At 38.6% G+C, this 14014-nt stretch overlaps 1 protein-coding gene across 1 annotated transcript in view; it reads right to left on the minus strand.

Annotated features, from left to right (window-relative positions):
- Positions 1 to 14014, minus strand: part of CATSPERE (catsper channel auxiliary subunit epsilon) — a 253986-nt gene that overhangs the window by 231321 nt on the left and 8651 nt on the right. The window contains exon 2 of the mRNA XM_046678004.1: positions 7118 to 7166. Coding sequence (XP_046533960.1) covers positions 7118 to 7166 — 49 coding nt within the window. The remainder of the gene's footprint in view (positions 1 to 7117; positions 7167 to 14014) is intronic.

Below are 14014 nucleotides of genomic sequence, written 5' to 3' on the forward strand. Positions count from 1 at the left end.
CAGGATGCCTGAGAGACACATGCAGCTATACATCTGAGAGTAGATGGACTTGCCCCCAGGAAGTGCTGGAGATAGGTGAGCATGACATGCTCTCCCCCGGTATCCCTGTGCATGCACACGAATGCTTTCCAACCTGATGCAAGCACCCAGAAAGTGTAAACATGCACCAGGGTGACCGTAGGAGGAGGCAGGGGTAACCCTTAGCCCGAACTCATAGTTGCTCTCCCAGTAGGGAGGGAGAGTCCACCATGCCCTTGTGCCACCAAGGAGGAGCCATAGCTCAGATCCCAGTGAGGAAGCCCCGCCTGCCAGGCACAGCAGCCCCGTGGACCTCAAACTGTAAACAGAGACCTCAGCAGATCTACGTGCTGGTGCAAATGCTCCTCAGGCACGCATGAGCACTCACAGTACTGCCGAGCTCCCAAAGACGGAACAGGTCTGGGTGGCTGTGGGAATAGGAGTGGGAGCTTTGAGCCCACTTAGGTTCACTTTCCTGGTGGGGAGGGGGAGCCCACCATGCCCCAGTGCTGTCAAGGAGCAGCCATAGCTTGAGACCCAGCAAAGAAGCCCTGCCCACCGAGAACAGTGGCCCCTGGAGCATAAACAGACCACAGCAAATCTACACGCTGGGGCAAGTGCTCCCCAGGGCAACACATGAGCACTCATAGTGCTGCTGAGCCCCCAAAGAGGGAACGTGTCCTGGGTGGCTGTGGGAAGCAGCAGCAGCAGCTTTTAGCTCACTGGTGATCACTTTCTGGTGGGGAGGAGGAGCTCAGAGAGCCCTTGAGGTGCTAAAGAGTGGTCCTAGCTCAGCGAGGAAGCCCCAACCAACGAGGATAGTCCACACAAGTGCCTGAAAGCACCCCAGGCTGGGGCAAGCAGCCATAATACCCCCACAGCTTCCAGCAGATGGAATGGGGACAGAAATTCTGCTCCTGCTTCCCCCAGGGTAACAGGTGGAATCTGCATCCTAAGAATACCACAAACGACCCAAGAAAAGATGAGTTTGTCAAACACCATGAGAAACTGCAGCAACAATTCAGACCAAAAGGAAAATGACAATTCTCCAGAAACCAAAATTGAAGACACAGAAATATACAACCTAAATGACAGAGAGTTCAAAATAGCTGCCACAGGGCTGGCCTGGTGGTGTGGTGGTTAAGTTTGCACATTCTGCTTCAGTGGCCCAGGGTTCACCAGGTCTGATCCTGGGTGCAAACCTATGCACCACTTGTTAAGCCATGCTGTGGTAGGCATCCCACATATAAAGTAGAGGAAGATGGGCACAGATGTTAGCTCAGGGCCAGTCCTCCTCAGCAAAAAGAGGAGGATTAGCAGCAGATGTTAGCTCAGGGCTAATCCTCCTCAAAAAAAAAAAAAGAAAGAAAAGAAACAAAATAGCTGTCATAAGGAAACTCAACAAATTACAAGAAAACATGGAAAGACAATTCAAGGAGCTCAGCAATAAAATGAATCTCTTCACCAAAGAGATTGAAAGTATAAAAAGAAATCAAGCAAAAATTCTGGATATGAAAAACAATTAATGAAATAAAAAATAATCTAGAATCATCAAGAAATAGAACTGATCTTATGGAGGAAAGGATTAGTATTCTTGAGGATAAAAATGTGGCAATTCTACAGGTGGAGGAGGAGACAGAACTAAGATTTTAAAAATTGAAGGAATTCTTTGAGAAATATCTGACTCAATTAGGAAATGCAACATAAGGATTATAGATATTCAAGCAGGAGAAGAGAGGAAGAAAGGAGCAGAGAGCTTGTCAAAAAAATACTTGCTAAGAACTTCTCAAACCTGGGGATGGTTTCAGATTTACAGATAAATGAAGCTAATTGAACACCCAACTTCATCAATGCTAAAAGACCTTCTTCAAGGCATATAATAGTAAAAATGGCAAAAGTTTTGATAAAGAAAAAGTATTAGGAGCAGCAAGGCAGAGGAAAATGACCTACCAAGGAAACCCTATCAGGCTTTCAGTGGATTTCTCAGCAGAAACCCTACAGCTTAGGAGAAAATGGAATGATATATTAAAAATCCTGAAAGACAAAAACTCTCAGCCAAGAATACTCTATCCAGTGAAACTTTCCTTCAGATATGATGGAGAAATAAAAGCTTTCCCAGATAAACAAAAGCTGAGGGAGTTTTTGCCACTATACCTCCCCTACAAGAAATAATTGAACATCCCCTCACACCGGAAACAAAAAGGCAAAGGTCTACAAAGCTCTGAGCAAGGAGACAAATAGACAGACATGATCAGAACCCTGCAGCTCTCTACAAGAACAGGGAGGCAAAGACTCAATTACAACTTAAAACAGAAAAGGAAAGAAACCATCAAAAGTAGTGATAAACACTTCGACTTAACCACAAACTCACAAAATTAAAAACAGAAGAATTTATAACAGCAATTACTCAGAAGGAGAGAGGAAAGGGACGGAACCTGCTTAGGTTAATGGAGATGAGAGGCTATAAGAAAATGGGCCATGCCACAACTAGAAGGACCCACAAGTAAAAGTATACAACTATCTACTGGGGTGGATTTGGGGAGAAAAAGAAAAAAAGACAGATTTGCATATTGTTAGCTCAGGTGCCAATCTTTAAAACAAAAAAAAAAAAAAGAAAAGAAAATGGACCAGCTCATCTACAATATCTTTCATACAACCCTCATGGTAACCACTAAACAAAAAATCAAAGAAGGGCCACAAATCACAAAAAGAGAGAAAACTGAGATATCCTCCTCAGAAAACCACCAAAATGAAACGGCAGTCAGAAATACAAAGGAAGTGAAGCAGTGGAAACATAGAACAACCAGAAAACAAGAGATAAAATGGCAGTATTAAGCCCTCATATAACAATAATCACTCTAAATGTAAATTGATTGAATTCTCCAGTCAAAAGACACAGAGTAGCTGGATGAATTAAAAAACAAGACCCAACAATATGCTGCCTCCAGGAAATGCACCTCAGCTCCAAAGACAAACATAGGCTTAGAGTTAAGGGATGGAAGACAATACTCCAAGCTCATGGCCAACAAAATAAAGCAGATGTTGCCATAATTATATCAGACAAAGCAGACTTCAACACAAAAAAGACAAAGAGAGACAAAGAGGGCCACTATATAAAGATAAAAGGGACATTCCACCAAGAGGACATAACACTTATTAATATATTATGTACTTACCACAGGGGCACCAAACTAAATAAAGCAATTATTAACAGACCTAAAGGGAGAAATTAACAGCAACACAGTTATAGTAGGGGACCTCAACACCCCACTTACTTCAATGGACAGATCATCCAGACAAAAAGTCAACAAGGAAATAGTAGATTTAAATGAAACACCTGACCAGATGGACTTAATAGATATATATACAGCATTCCACCCCCAAACAGCAGAATATACATTCTTCTCAAGTGCACAAGGGTAATTCTCAAAGATAGACCATATGTTGGCAAACAAGGCAAGCCTCAATAAATTCAAGATTGAAATCATCCAAACCATCTTTTCTGACCACAGTGTTATGAAGCTAGAAATCAACTACGAGAACAAAACTGGGAAAGTGAGAAATATGTGGAGACTAAACAACATGCAATTGAACAACCATTGGATCATTGAAGAAGTCAAAGGGCAAATTCAAAAATACCCAGAGACAAACAAAAATTAAAATATAACATACCAACTCTTATGGGATGCAGCAAAAGCAGTCATAAGAAGGAAATTTATAGCAATACAGGCCTACCTCAACAAACAAGAAAAATCTCAAATAGGTAATTAAAATGCACCTAACAGAGCCAGAAAAAGAAGAACAGACAATGCCCAAAATCAGCAGAAGGAGGGAAATAATAAAAATCAGAGCAGAAATAAATGAAATAGAGCCAAAAAAAAAAAAAGTGAAAGGATTAATGAAACTAAGAGCTGGTTCTTTGAGAGGCAAACAAAATTGACAAACCCTTAGCCAGACTTACCAAGAAAAAAAGAGATAAGTCTCAAATAAATAAAATTAGAAAAGAAAGAGGAAAAATTACAACAGATGCTACAGAAATACAAAGGATTATAAGAGAATACTATGAAAAACTATATGACCACAAATTAAATAACCTGGAATAAATGGATGAATTCCTAGACTCATACAACCTCTCAAAACTGAATCAAGAAAAAATAGAGAATCTGAATAGACCAATCACAAGTACAGAGATTGAAACAGCAAGCAAAAACCTCCCAACAGGGGTTGGCTCAGTGCCTCAGCAGTTGGGTTTGCACATTCTGCTTTGGCGGCCAGGGGTTCACTGGTTCAGATCCCGGGTGTGGACATGGCACTGTTTGGCAAAAGCCATGCTGTGGTGGGCATCCCACGTATGAAGTAGAGGAAGATGGGCATGGATGTTAGCTCAGGGCCAGTCTTCCTTGGCAAGAAGAGGAGGATTGGCAGCAGATGTTAGCCCAGGGATAATCTTCCTCAAAAAAAAATGAAAATAAATGAAAAATAAAATTAAAAAAAAAAACAACCTCCCAACAAACAAAAGTCTAGGACCAGATGGCTTCTCTGGAGAATTCTACCAAACATTCAAAGAAGATTTAGTATCTATCCTTCTCAAACTATTCCAAAAAATTGAAGAAGATGGAATTCTTCCTAACACATTCTATGAGGCCAACATTACCCTGACACCAAAACCAGACAAGGACAACACAAGGAAGGAAAACTACAGGCCAATATCGCTGATAAACTTAGAGGCAAAAATCCTCAACAAAATATTGGCAATCGAATATAGCAACACATTAAAAGGATCATACACTACGATCAAGTGGGATTTATTCCAGGGACACAGGGATGGTTCTACATCTGAAAATCAATCAATGTGATACAGCACATTAACAAAATGAGGGAATAAAAATCACAGGATCATCTCAAGGGATGCAGATGAAGCATTTGACAAGATCCAACAGCCATTTATGATAAAACCTCTCAATAAAATGGGTATAGAAGGAAAGTACCTCAATGTAATAAAGGCCATATATGACAAAACCACAGCCAACATCATGTTTAATGGTGAAAAACTGAAAGCCATGCCTGTGAGGACAGGGAAAAGACAAGGGTGCCCACTCTAGCCACTCCTATTCAACATAGTACTCGAGGTGTTGGCCAGGGCAAGTAGACAAGAAAAAGAAATAAAAGGAATCCAAACTGGAATGGTAGAAGTGAAACTTTCACTATTTGCAGATGATATGATTCTATATACAGAAAATCCTAAATAATGCACCAAAAAACTATTAGAAATAATCAAAAGCTACAGCACAGTTGCAAGGTACAAAATAAATTTTAAAAAATCAGTTGCATTCCTATACGCTAACAATGAACTAGCAGAAAAAGAAATCAAGAATACAATCCCATTTACAATCGCAGCAAAAAGAATAAAATACCTAGGAATAAACTTAACCAAATAGATGAAAGACCTGTAGACTGAAAACTATAAGACACTACTGAAAGAAATTGAAGAAGATATAAAGAAATGGAAAGATATTCCATGTTCATGAGTTCGTAGGAAAAACATAGTCAAAATGTCCATACTACCTAAAGCAATCTACAAATTCAATGCACTCCCAATCAAAACCCCCATGACAGTCTTCATAGAAACAGAACAAAGAATCCAAAATTTTATATGGAACAACAGAAGACTCCAAATAACCAAAGCAATCCTGAGGAAAAAGAACAAAGCTGGAGGCATCATAATCCCTAACTTTAAAACATACTACAAAGCTATAGTAATCAAAACAGCCTGGTACTGGTACAAAAACAGTCAAACAGATCAATGGATCAGAATTGAAAGCCCAGAAATAAAACCACACATCGGTAGACAGTTAATATTTGACAAAGGAGCCCAGAACATACAATGGAGAAAGGAAAGTCTCTTTGATAAATGGTGTTGGGAAAACTGGACAGCAGCATGCAAAGGAATGAAAGTAGACCGTTATCTTGCACCATACCCAAAAATTAACTCTAAATGGATTAAAGCTTTGAAACCATAAAAATCCAAGAAGAAAATATAGGTAATACACTCTTTCACATTGGGCTTAGCCACATCTTTTCCAATACCATGTCTACTTGGGTAAGGGAAATAAAAGAAAAAGTTAACAAATGGGACTACATCAGACTAAAAACCTTCTGCAAAGCAAAGGAAACCATCAATAGAATAGAAAGACAATTCACCAACTGGGAGAAAACATTTGCAAATCATTTATCAGACAAGAGGTTGATCTCCAAAGGATATAAAAAACTCACACAACTCAACATAAAACCCCAAAAAAATGGGCAGAGGATACGAACAGGTATTTTTCGAAGGAAGATATACAGATGGACAACAGACACATGAAAAGATGCTCAACATCAGTAATCATTAGGGAAATGCAAATCAAAACTACAATGAGATATCACCTCACGCCAGTGAGAATGGCTATAATTACCAAGACAAAAAACAACAAATGTTGGAAAGGATGTGGAGAAAAGGGAACCCTCAGACACAGCTGGTGGGAATGCAAACTGGTGCCGCCACTATGGAAAACAGTATGGAGATTCCTCAAAAAACTAAAAATAGAAATACCATAGGACCCAGCTATCCCACTACTGAGTATCTACCCAAACAACTTGAAATCAACAATCCAAAGTAACATAATGTACCCCTATGATCATTGCAGCACTATTCACAGTAGCCAAGCCATGGAAAGTGCCTATCAACTGATGATTGGATGAAGTAGATGTGGTCTATATACACAATGGAATACTACTGAGCCAGAAAAAAAGACAAAAGCTTCCAACAACATGCATGGACCTGGAGGTATTCTGGTAAGTAAAATAAGCCAGATTGAGAGAGACAAATACCAGATAATTTCACTCATATGTGGAATATAAACAAACAAATGGACAAAGAAAACAGTTCAGTGGTTACCAGGGGACGGGGGGGGGGGTGGGCACAGGGCATGAAGGGTAGCACTTGTGTGGTTGCAGCCAAGAAATAATGTACAACTGAAATTTCACAATGATGTAAACTATTATGAAATAATAAGAAAAATTAATACTTAAGTATAGTTTGAAAAAATTAAACACTTACAGTACTTCTGGAACTAAAGATGTGGTAGTTTGGGCTGTTACTTGAATACCTGTAGAGGAAAAGGTCAAATATGAATATTAAAACTAATTTTTCCTCCAAATAAGCAGATTATATATATGGTCAGTGCATGACTGGGATGCTGAGAGCTTGACATTTCTGCCCAAGCACCTTTCTGGAAAGTGTAGTCAGAGCTAAAACTGGTGATATCAGTGACCTCTACCCACCATGCAAGGTGTGTTTGGGTTTGCTCAGTATCTGGAGACACTACAATGAGAAGTAAATACTTTCACATCTTGTTTTCATTTTTGTTTTTAGGATGAAAACTCTTGAAGAATATTGGCTAAAACTCCTTCATTTATAAACTGAGTTAAAATAGAGTGAATAAAAATTGAAAATCAAGAAAACAATATTTCTTATTTGAAACACTGAAGTAAAGAGCAAATTTCTGTGAGTCTTTGTTCATTATCATTTCTATTATCAAGGGTACTTTAATTTCTGTCTTTATGATCTATCTAAAGCTGCACAGCCCAATAAAAATACAATGCAAGCCATCTACATACATAAAAACTTATGTGTTCATAGAAATTTATGTCTATAGAGTAATCACATTAAAAGAGCAAGAAGAGGAGGCATGACATCAGCCTCATGGTAGAATGAGGTCTCTCAAAAATCTTTCCCCTCCAATATACAACAAAAGAAACATCCATACTCTAACAGATGACATCCAAACACAACACAAAAAACATTGGAGGGACCCATGCAGCCATAAGACAGAGAATAGAGAGGCTGGAAACCCCCTCGGAGAAGGTGAAATGAGGTAAGAGAAATCTTCACTCCCTCCCCTAAAGACTGAGCTTGGGACCACGGGAGGCCTCCTAGAGGGAACGGATGGGGAGGGGACATTTGTTCATGGGAACTTCAAGGACTCCCAAGGGCCCTTGCAGCCTAGGGAGAAGCTCTCTACCAGGGATAAGCTTTTGTAGTGGGTGAGCTTATCAACCCAACACCCCAGGAGAGCAGAGCAAGAAAGCCCCAAGAGCACACAGGAGAAAGTGCCTCTCCCTGACCCACTCAGCGCGACTCCAGCCCATGAGATTTCAGTTGAAGACAGAGGGCTCAGAATACGTGGCTCTTGACCCTCATCCAGTGATGATAGGTGGTAACTGCAACCAAATAATATCAGGATGCATAAGAACCAACCCACTGCCTCTAGCAATATCAAACACTATATTAGATCTCCAGATCAGAGAGAAATGGCAAGTACCCAGAAATCAGTCCTGAGGACACAGAAATATGTAGTCTAAATGACAAAGAATTCAAAACAGGTATTATCAAAAAACTCAATGAGGTAAAAGAGAATGTAGAGAAACAATTCAATGAGTTTAGGAGCAACTTCAGAAAAGAGATTGAAACTATAAAGAAGAGTCAATGAGAAATATTAGAGATGAAAGACACAATGGAAGAAAATATACAAAATGTGGATTCCCTAAATGCTTGAGGGGATACCATAGAGAAGCGTATCAGCATAATCAAAGATAGACATGTTGAAATGCTCCAGATAGAGGATGAGAGAGAACTAAGACTAAAAAGAAATGAAAAAAGTCTCTGAGAAATATCTGACTCAATTAGGAAATGCAACATAAGAATTATAGGTATTCAAGAAGCAGAAGAGAAAGAGAATGAACAGAGAGCTTGTTCAAAGAAATAATAGCAGAGAACTTCCCAAACCTAGGGAAGAAGATGGATATCCATGTGGAAGATGCTGCCAGATCTCCTAAATATGTCAATGTAAAAAGACCTACTGCAAGGCATATAGTAGTGAAACTGGCAAGACTGAATGACAAAGAAAGGCAGAAAAAAATAACCTAAAAAGGAACCCCCACCAGGCTTTCAGTGGATTTCTCTACAGAAACTTTACAGGCTAGGAGAGATTGGAATGACATATTCAAATCATTGAAGGAAAAAAACTTTCAGTCAAGAATACTCTATCCAGCAAAAACATCCTTCAGATATGATGGACAAATAAAAACTTTCCCAGACAAACATAAGCTAAGGGAGTTCATGGTCATGAGATCTCCCCCACTAAGAAATCCTCAAGAAGGCCCTCATAACTGAAAAGGAAGAAAAAGGGGAAGAAAGGGGTTACAAAGCATGGAGTAAGGAGATAAATAGGTGGATAGAATCAGAGCAGGATAGCATACTCAAGTATAGCATTAAAAACAAAGGGAAGGAAAACGCCAAAAACAAAGATAATCTTGTCATTTTAACCACAAACTCATAACACAAGATGGAATAAGGTGTCCCCCCCTTAGGAGGAGGGGAAGACGAGAGGGACTGCATTGGTTTAGTCTAAGGAAATACAAGGCCATCAGCAAAGGGACTATCTTATCCACGAGATCTTGAATACAAACCTCAGGGTAAACAAAACAAACACTAAACAAAAAAGCAGAACAGAGACACAAATAACAAATAAGGAGAAAACAAAGAAACACAACATAAAAAACTACACAACTTGATTGGTAGACCAAAATACACAGGACGAGACACAAAGGAAATGCAGGAGATCCAGAAAAAGAGTGATAAAATGGCAGCATCAAGCCAACATATATTGATAATCACCCTAAACAGAAATGGATTGAATTCTCCAATAAAAAGACCAAGTGGCAAGATGGATTAAGGAACAAGACCCAACAATATGCTGCCACCAGGAAACACATCTCAGCTCCGGTGACAAACACAGGCTCAGAGTGAAGTGATGGAAGTAGATACTCCAAGCTAATGGCAAACAAAAGAAAGCAGGTGTTGTAATGCTTTTATCAGACAAAGTAGACTTCAAGATAAGACAGTAAAGAGAGACAAAGTGGGGCAGTATATAATAATCAAAGGGACACTCCATCAAGAAGAAATAACATTTATAAATATCTATGCACCCAACACAGGAACACCAAAGTATATAAAGCAACAATTTACAAAAGTAAAAGAAGACATTAATAATAACACAATAATAGTAGGGAATCTCAACACTCCAGTCACATCAATAGATAGATCATTCAGGTAGAAAATCAACAAGAAAACAGTGGAATTAAATGAAAAGCTAGACCAGATGGACTTAATAGACATATATAGAGCACTCCTTCCAAAAACAGCAGAGTACACATTCTTCTCGTGTGTGCAAGGAACATTCTCAAGAATAGATCAAGTGTTGGGAAACAAGGCAAGCCTCAATAAATTTAAGGAGATTGAAATAATAACAAGCATCTTTTACGATCACAATGCTATAAAGCTAGAAATTACTTACAAGCAAAGAGTGGAGAAAAGGACAGAGATGTGGAGACTAAACAACATGCTATTCAACAAGCAATGGATCACTGAAGAAATTAAAAGAGAAATCAAAAAATATCTGGAGACGAATGAAAATGAAAACATACCATACCATCTCATATGGGACACAGCAAAAGTCGTATTAAGAGGGAAATTCATTGCAATACAGGCTCACCTTAACAAACAAGAAAAAACCCAAATAAGCAATCTCAAACTACACCTAACAGAATTAGAAAATGAAGACCAAAGCCCAAAGTCAGTAGAAGGAGACAAATAATAAAAATCAGAGCAGAAATAAATGCTATTGAAACAAAAAAGGCAGTGGAAAGGATCAATGAAACAAAGAGCTGGTTCTTTGAGAAGATAAATAAAACTGACAAACCCCTAGCCAGACTTACAAAGAAAACAAAAGAGAAACCTCAGATAAATAAAATTAGAAATGAAAGAGGAGAAATAACAACAGATGCCACAGAAATACAACGGAGTATAAGAGAATACTATGATAAACTATATGCCAACAAAATCGACAATCTACAGGAAATGGATAAATTCTTAGACTCTTACAACTTCCCAAAGCTGAATAGAGAATCTGAATAGACCAATCACAAGTAAAGAGATTGAAACAGTAATCAAAAGCATCCCAAAGAATAAAAGCCCAGGACCAGACTGCTTCCCTGGGAAATTCTACCAAACTTTCAGAGAGGACTTAATACCTATCCTTCTCAAGCTATTCCAAAAAATTAGGGAAGATGAGACACTTCCTCACACATTCTACAAGGCCAATATCACTCTGATACCAAAGCCTGACAAGGACAACACAAAAAAGGAAAACTACAGGCCAATATCACTGATGAACATAGCTGCAAAAATCCTCAACAAAATATTGGCAACCTGAATACAGCAATACATCAAAAAGATCATACATCATGAACAAGTGGGATTTATACTAGAGACACAGGGATGATTCAACATCCACAAATCAATCAATGTGATACACCATATCAACAAACTGAGGAATAAAAACCACATGGTCATCTCAATAGATGCAGAGAAAGCATTTGACAAGATCCAACAGCCATTTATGATAAAAACTCTCAACAAAATGGGGATAGAAGGAAACTACCTCAACATAATAAAGGCCGTAGATGACAAACCCACAGCCAGCATCATACACAATGGGGAAAAACTGAATGCCATCCTTCTGAGAACAGTCACAAGACAAGCATTCCCACTATCACCCCTCTTATGTAACATAGTACTGGAGGTTTTGGCCAGAGCAATTAGGCAAGAGAAAGGAATAAAAGGAATCCATATAGGGAGTGAAGAAGTGAAACTCTCACTGTTTGCAGACAACATGATCTTATATATATAAAACCCTAAAGAATCCATCAGAAAACTATTAGAAATAATTAACAATGACAGTAAAGTTGCGGGGTACAAAATCAACTTACAAAAATCAGTTGCATTTATGTACTCTAATACTGAACTTACAGAAAGAGAACTCAAGAATACAATTCCATTTACAATTGCAACAAAAAGAATAAAGTACCTAGGAATAAATTTAACCAAGGAAGTGAAGGACTTATACAATGAAAACTACAAGACATTATTGAAAGAAATAGATAATGACATAAAGAGATGGAAGGAGATTTCATGCACATGGATTGGAAGAATAAACATACTTAAAATGTCCATACTACCCAAAGCAATCTACAGATTCAATGCAATGCCAGTCAGAATCCTAATGACATTGTTCACAGAAACAGAGCAAAGAATCCCAAAATTCATATGGGGCGATCAAAGACCCAATTGCTAAAGCAATCCTGAGAAACAAGATCAAAGCTGGAAGCATCACAATCCCTGACTTCAAAATGTACAACAAAGACACAGTGATCAAAACAGCATGGTACTGGTACAAAAACAGGCACATAGATCAATGGAACAGAACTGAAAGCCCAGAAATAAAACCACACATCTATGGACAGCTAATCTTTAACAAAGGTGCCAAGAACATACAATGGAGAAAAGATAGTCTCTTCAATAAATGGTGTTGGGAAAACTGGACAGCCATATGCAAAAGAATGAAAGTAGACCATTATCCCATTTCATACACAAAATAAACTCAAAATGGATCAAAGACTTGAAGATAAGTCCTGAAACCATAAAACTTCTGCAAGATAATATAGGTAGTACACTCTTTCACATCGAGCTTAAAAGGTTCTTTTCGAATACCATGTCTTCTCAGACAAGGGAAACAGAAGAAAAAATAAACAAGTGAGACTTCATCAGACTAAAGAGCTTCTGCAAGGCAAAGGAAACTAGGATCAAAACCAAAAGATAACCCACCAGTTGGGAGAAAATTTTTGCAAATCATATATGCGATAAGGGGTTAAGCTCCATAATATATAAGGAACTCACACAACTGAACAATAAAAAAACAAACAGCCTGATTAAAAAATGGGCAGAGAATATGAACAGACATTTTTCCAAAGAAGATGTACAGATGGCAACTAAACACATGAAAAGGTCTTCAACATTACTAATCATTAGGGAAATGCAAATCAAAACTACACTAAGATACCACCTTACGCCTGTTAAAATGGCTATAATCACTAAGATAAAAATAGCAAATGTTGGAGAGGGTGTGGAGAGAAGGGAACCCTCATACACTGCTGGTGGGAATGCAAACTGGTGCAGCCACTATGGAAAACAGTATGGAGATTCCTCAAAGAACTAAAAATAGAATTACCATGTGACCCAGCTATCCCACTACTGGGTGTCTACCCAAACAACTTGAAACCAACAATCCAAAGTAACATATGCACCCCTATGTTCATTGCAGAATTATTCACAACAGCTGAGACAAGGAAACAATCCAAGTGCCCATCGACTGATGATTGGATAAAGAAGATGTGGTATATATACATAATGGAATACAACTCAGCCAGAAAAAAAGACAAATTCATCCCATTTGCAACAACATGGAAAGACCTGGAGGCAATTATGCTTACCAAAATAAGCCAGACTGAGAAAAACAAACACCAGATGGTTTCACTCATATGTGGAATATAAACAAGCACATGGACAAAGAAAACAGTTCAGCGGTTACCAGGGGAAGGGCATGAGGGTTGGGCACGAGGGGTGGAGGGGAGCACCTATGTGGTGACAGACAAGAAATAATCTACAAAAGAAATTTCACAATGATGTAAACTATTATGAATTCAAGTAAAAACGAAAAAGAAAAAAGAGCAAGAAGAAACTGAAATTGATTTTAAAAATATATTTTATTCAACATGTAATTGATATAAAAAATTACTGATGAGATATTTTACATTCTTTTTTAAAAAAAGCCTTTTTAAAAATTTTTTTCCTTTTTCTCCCCAAAGCCCCACAGTATATAGTTGTATATTCTTCGTTGTGGGTCCTTTTAATCATGGCATGTGGGAGGCCGCCTCAGCGTGGCTGGACGAGCAGTGCCATGTCAGCGCCCAAGATTCGAACCAACGGAACACTGTGCCGCCTTCAGCACAGCGCGAGAACTTAACAACTCGGCCACGGGGCCAGCCCCCATTCTTT

Source organism: Equus quagga, chromosome 12 (assembly GCF_021613505.1).
Source record: "Equus quagga isolate Etosha38 chromosome 12, UCLA_HA_Equagga_1.0, whole genome shotgun sequence".
In the NCBI taxonomy this organism is placed as follows: Eukaryota; Metazoa; Chordata; class Mammalia; order Perissodactyla; family Equidae; genus Equus; species Equus quagga.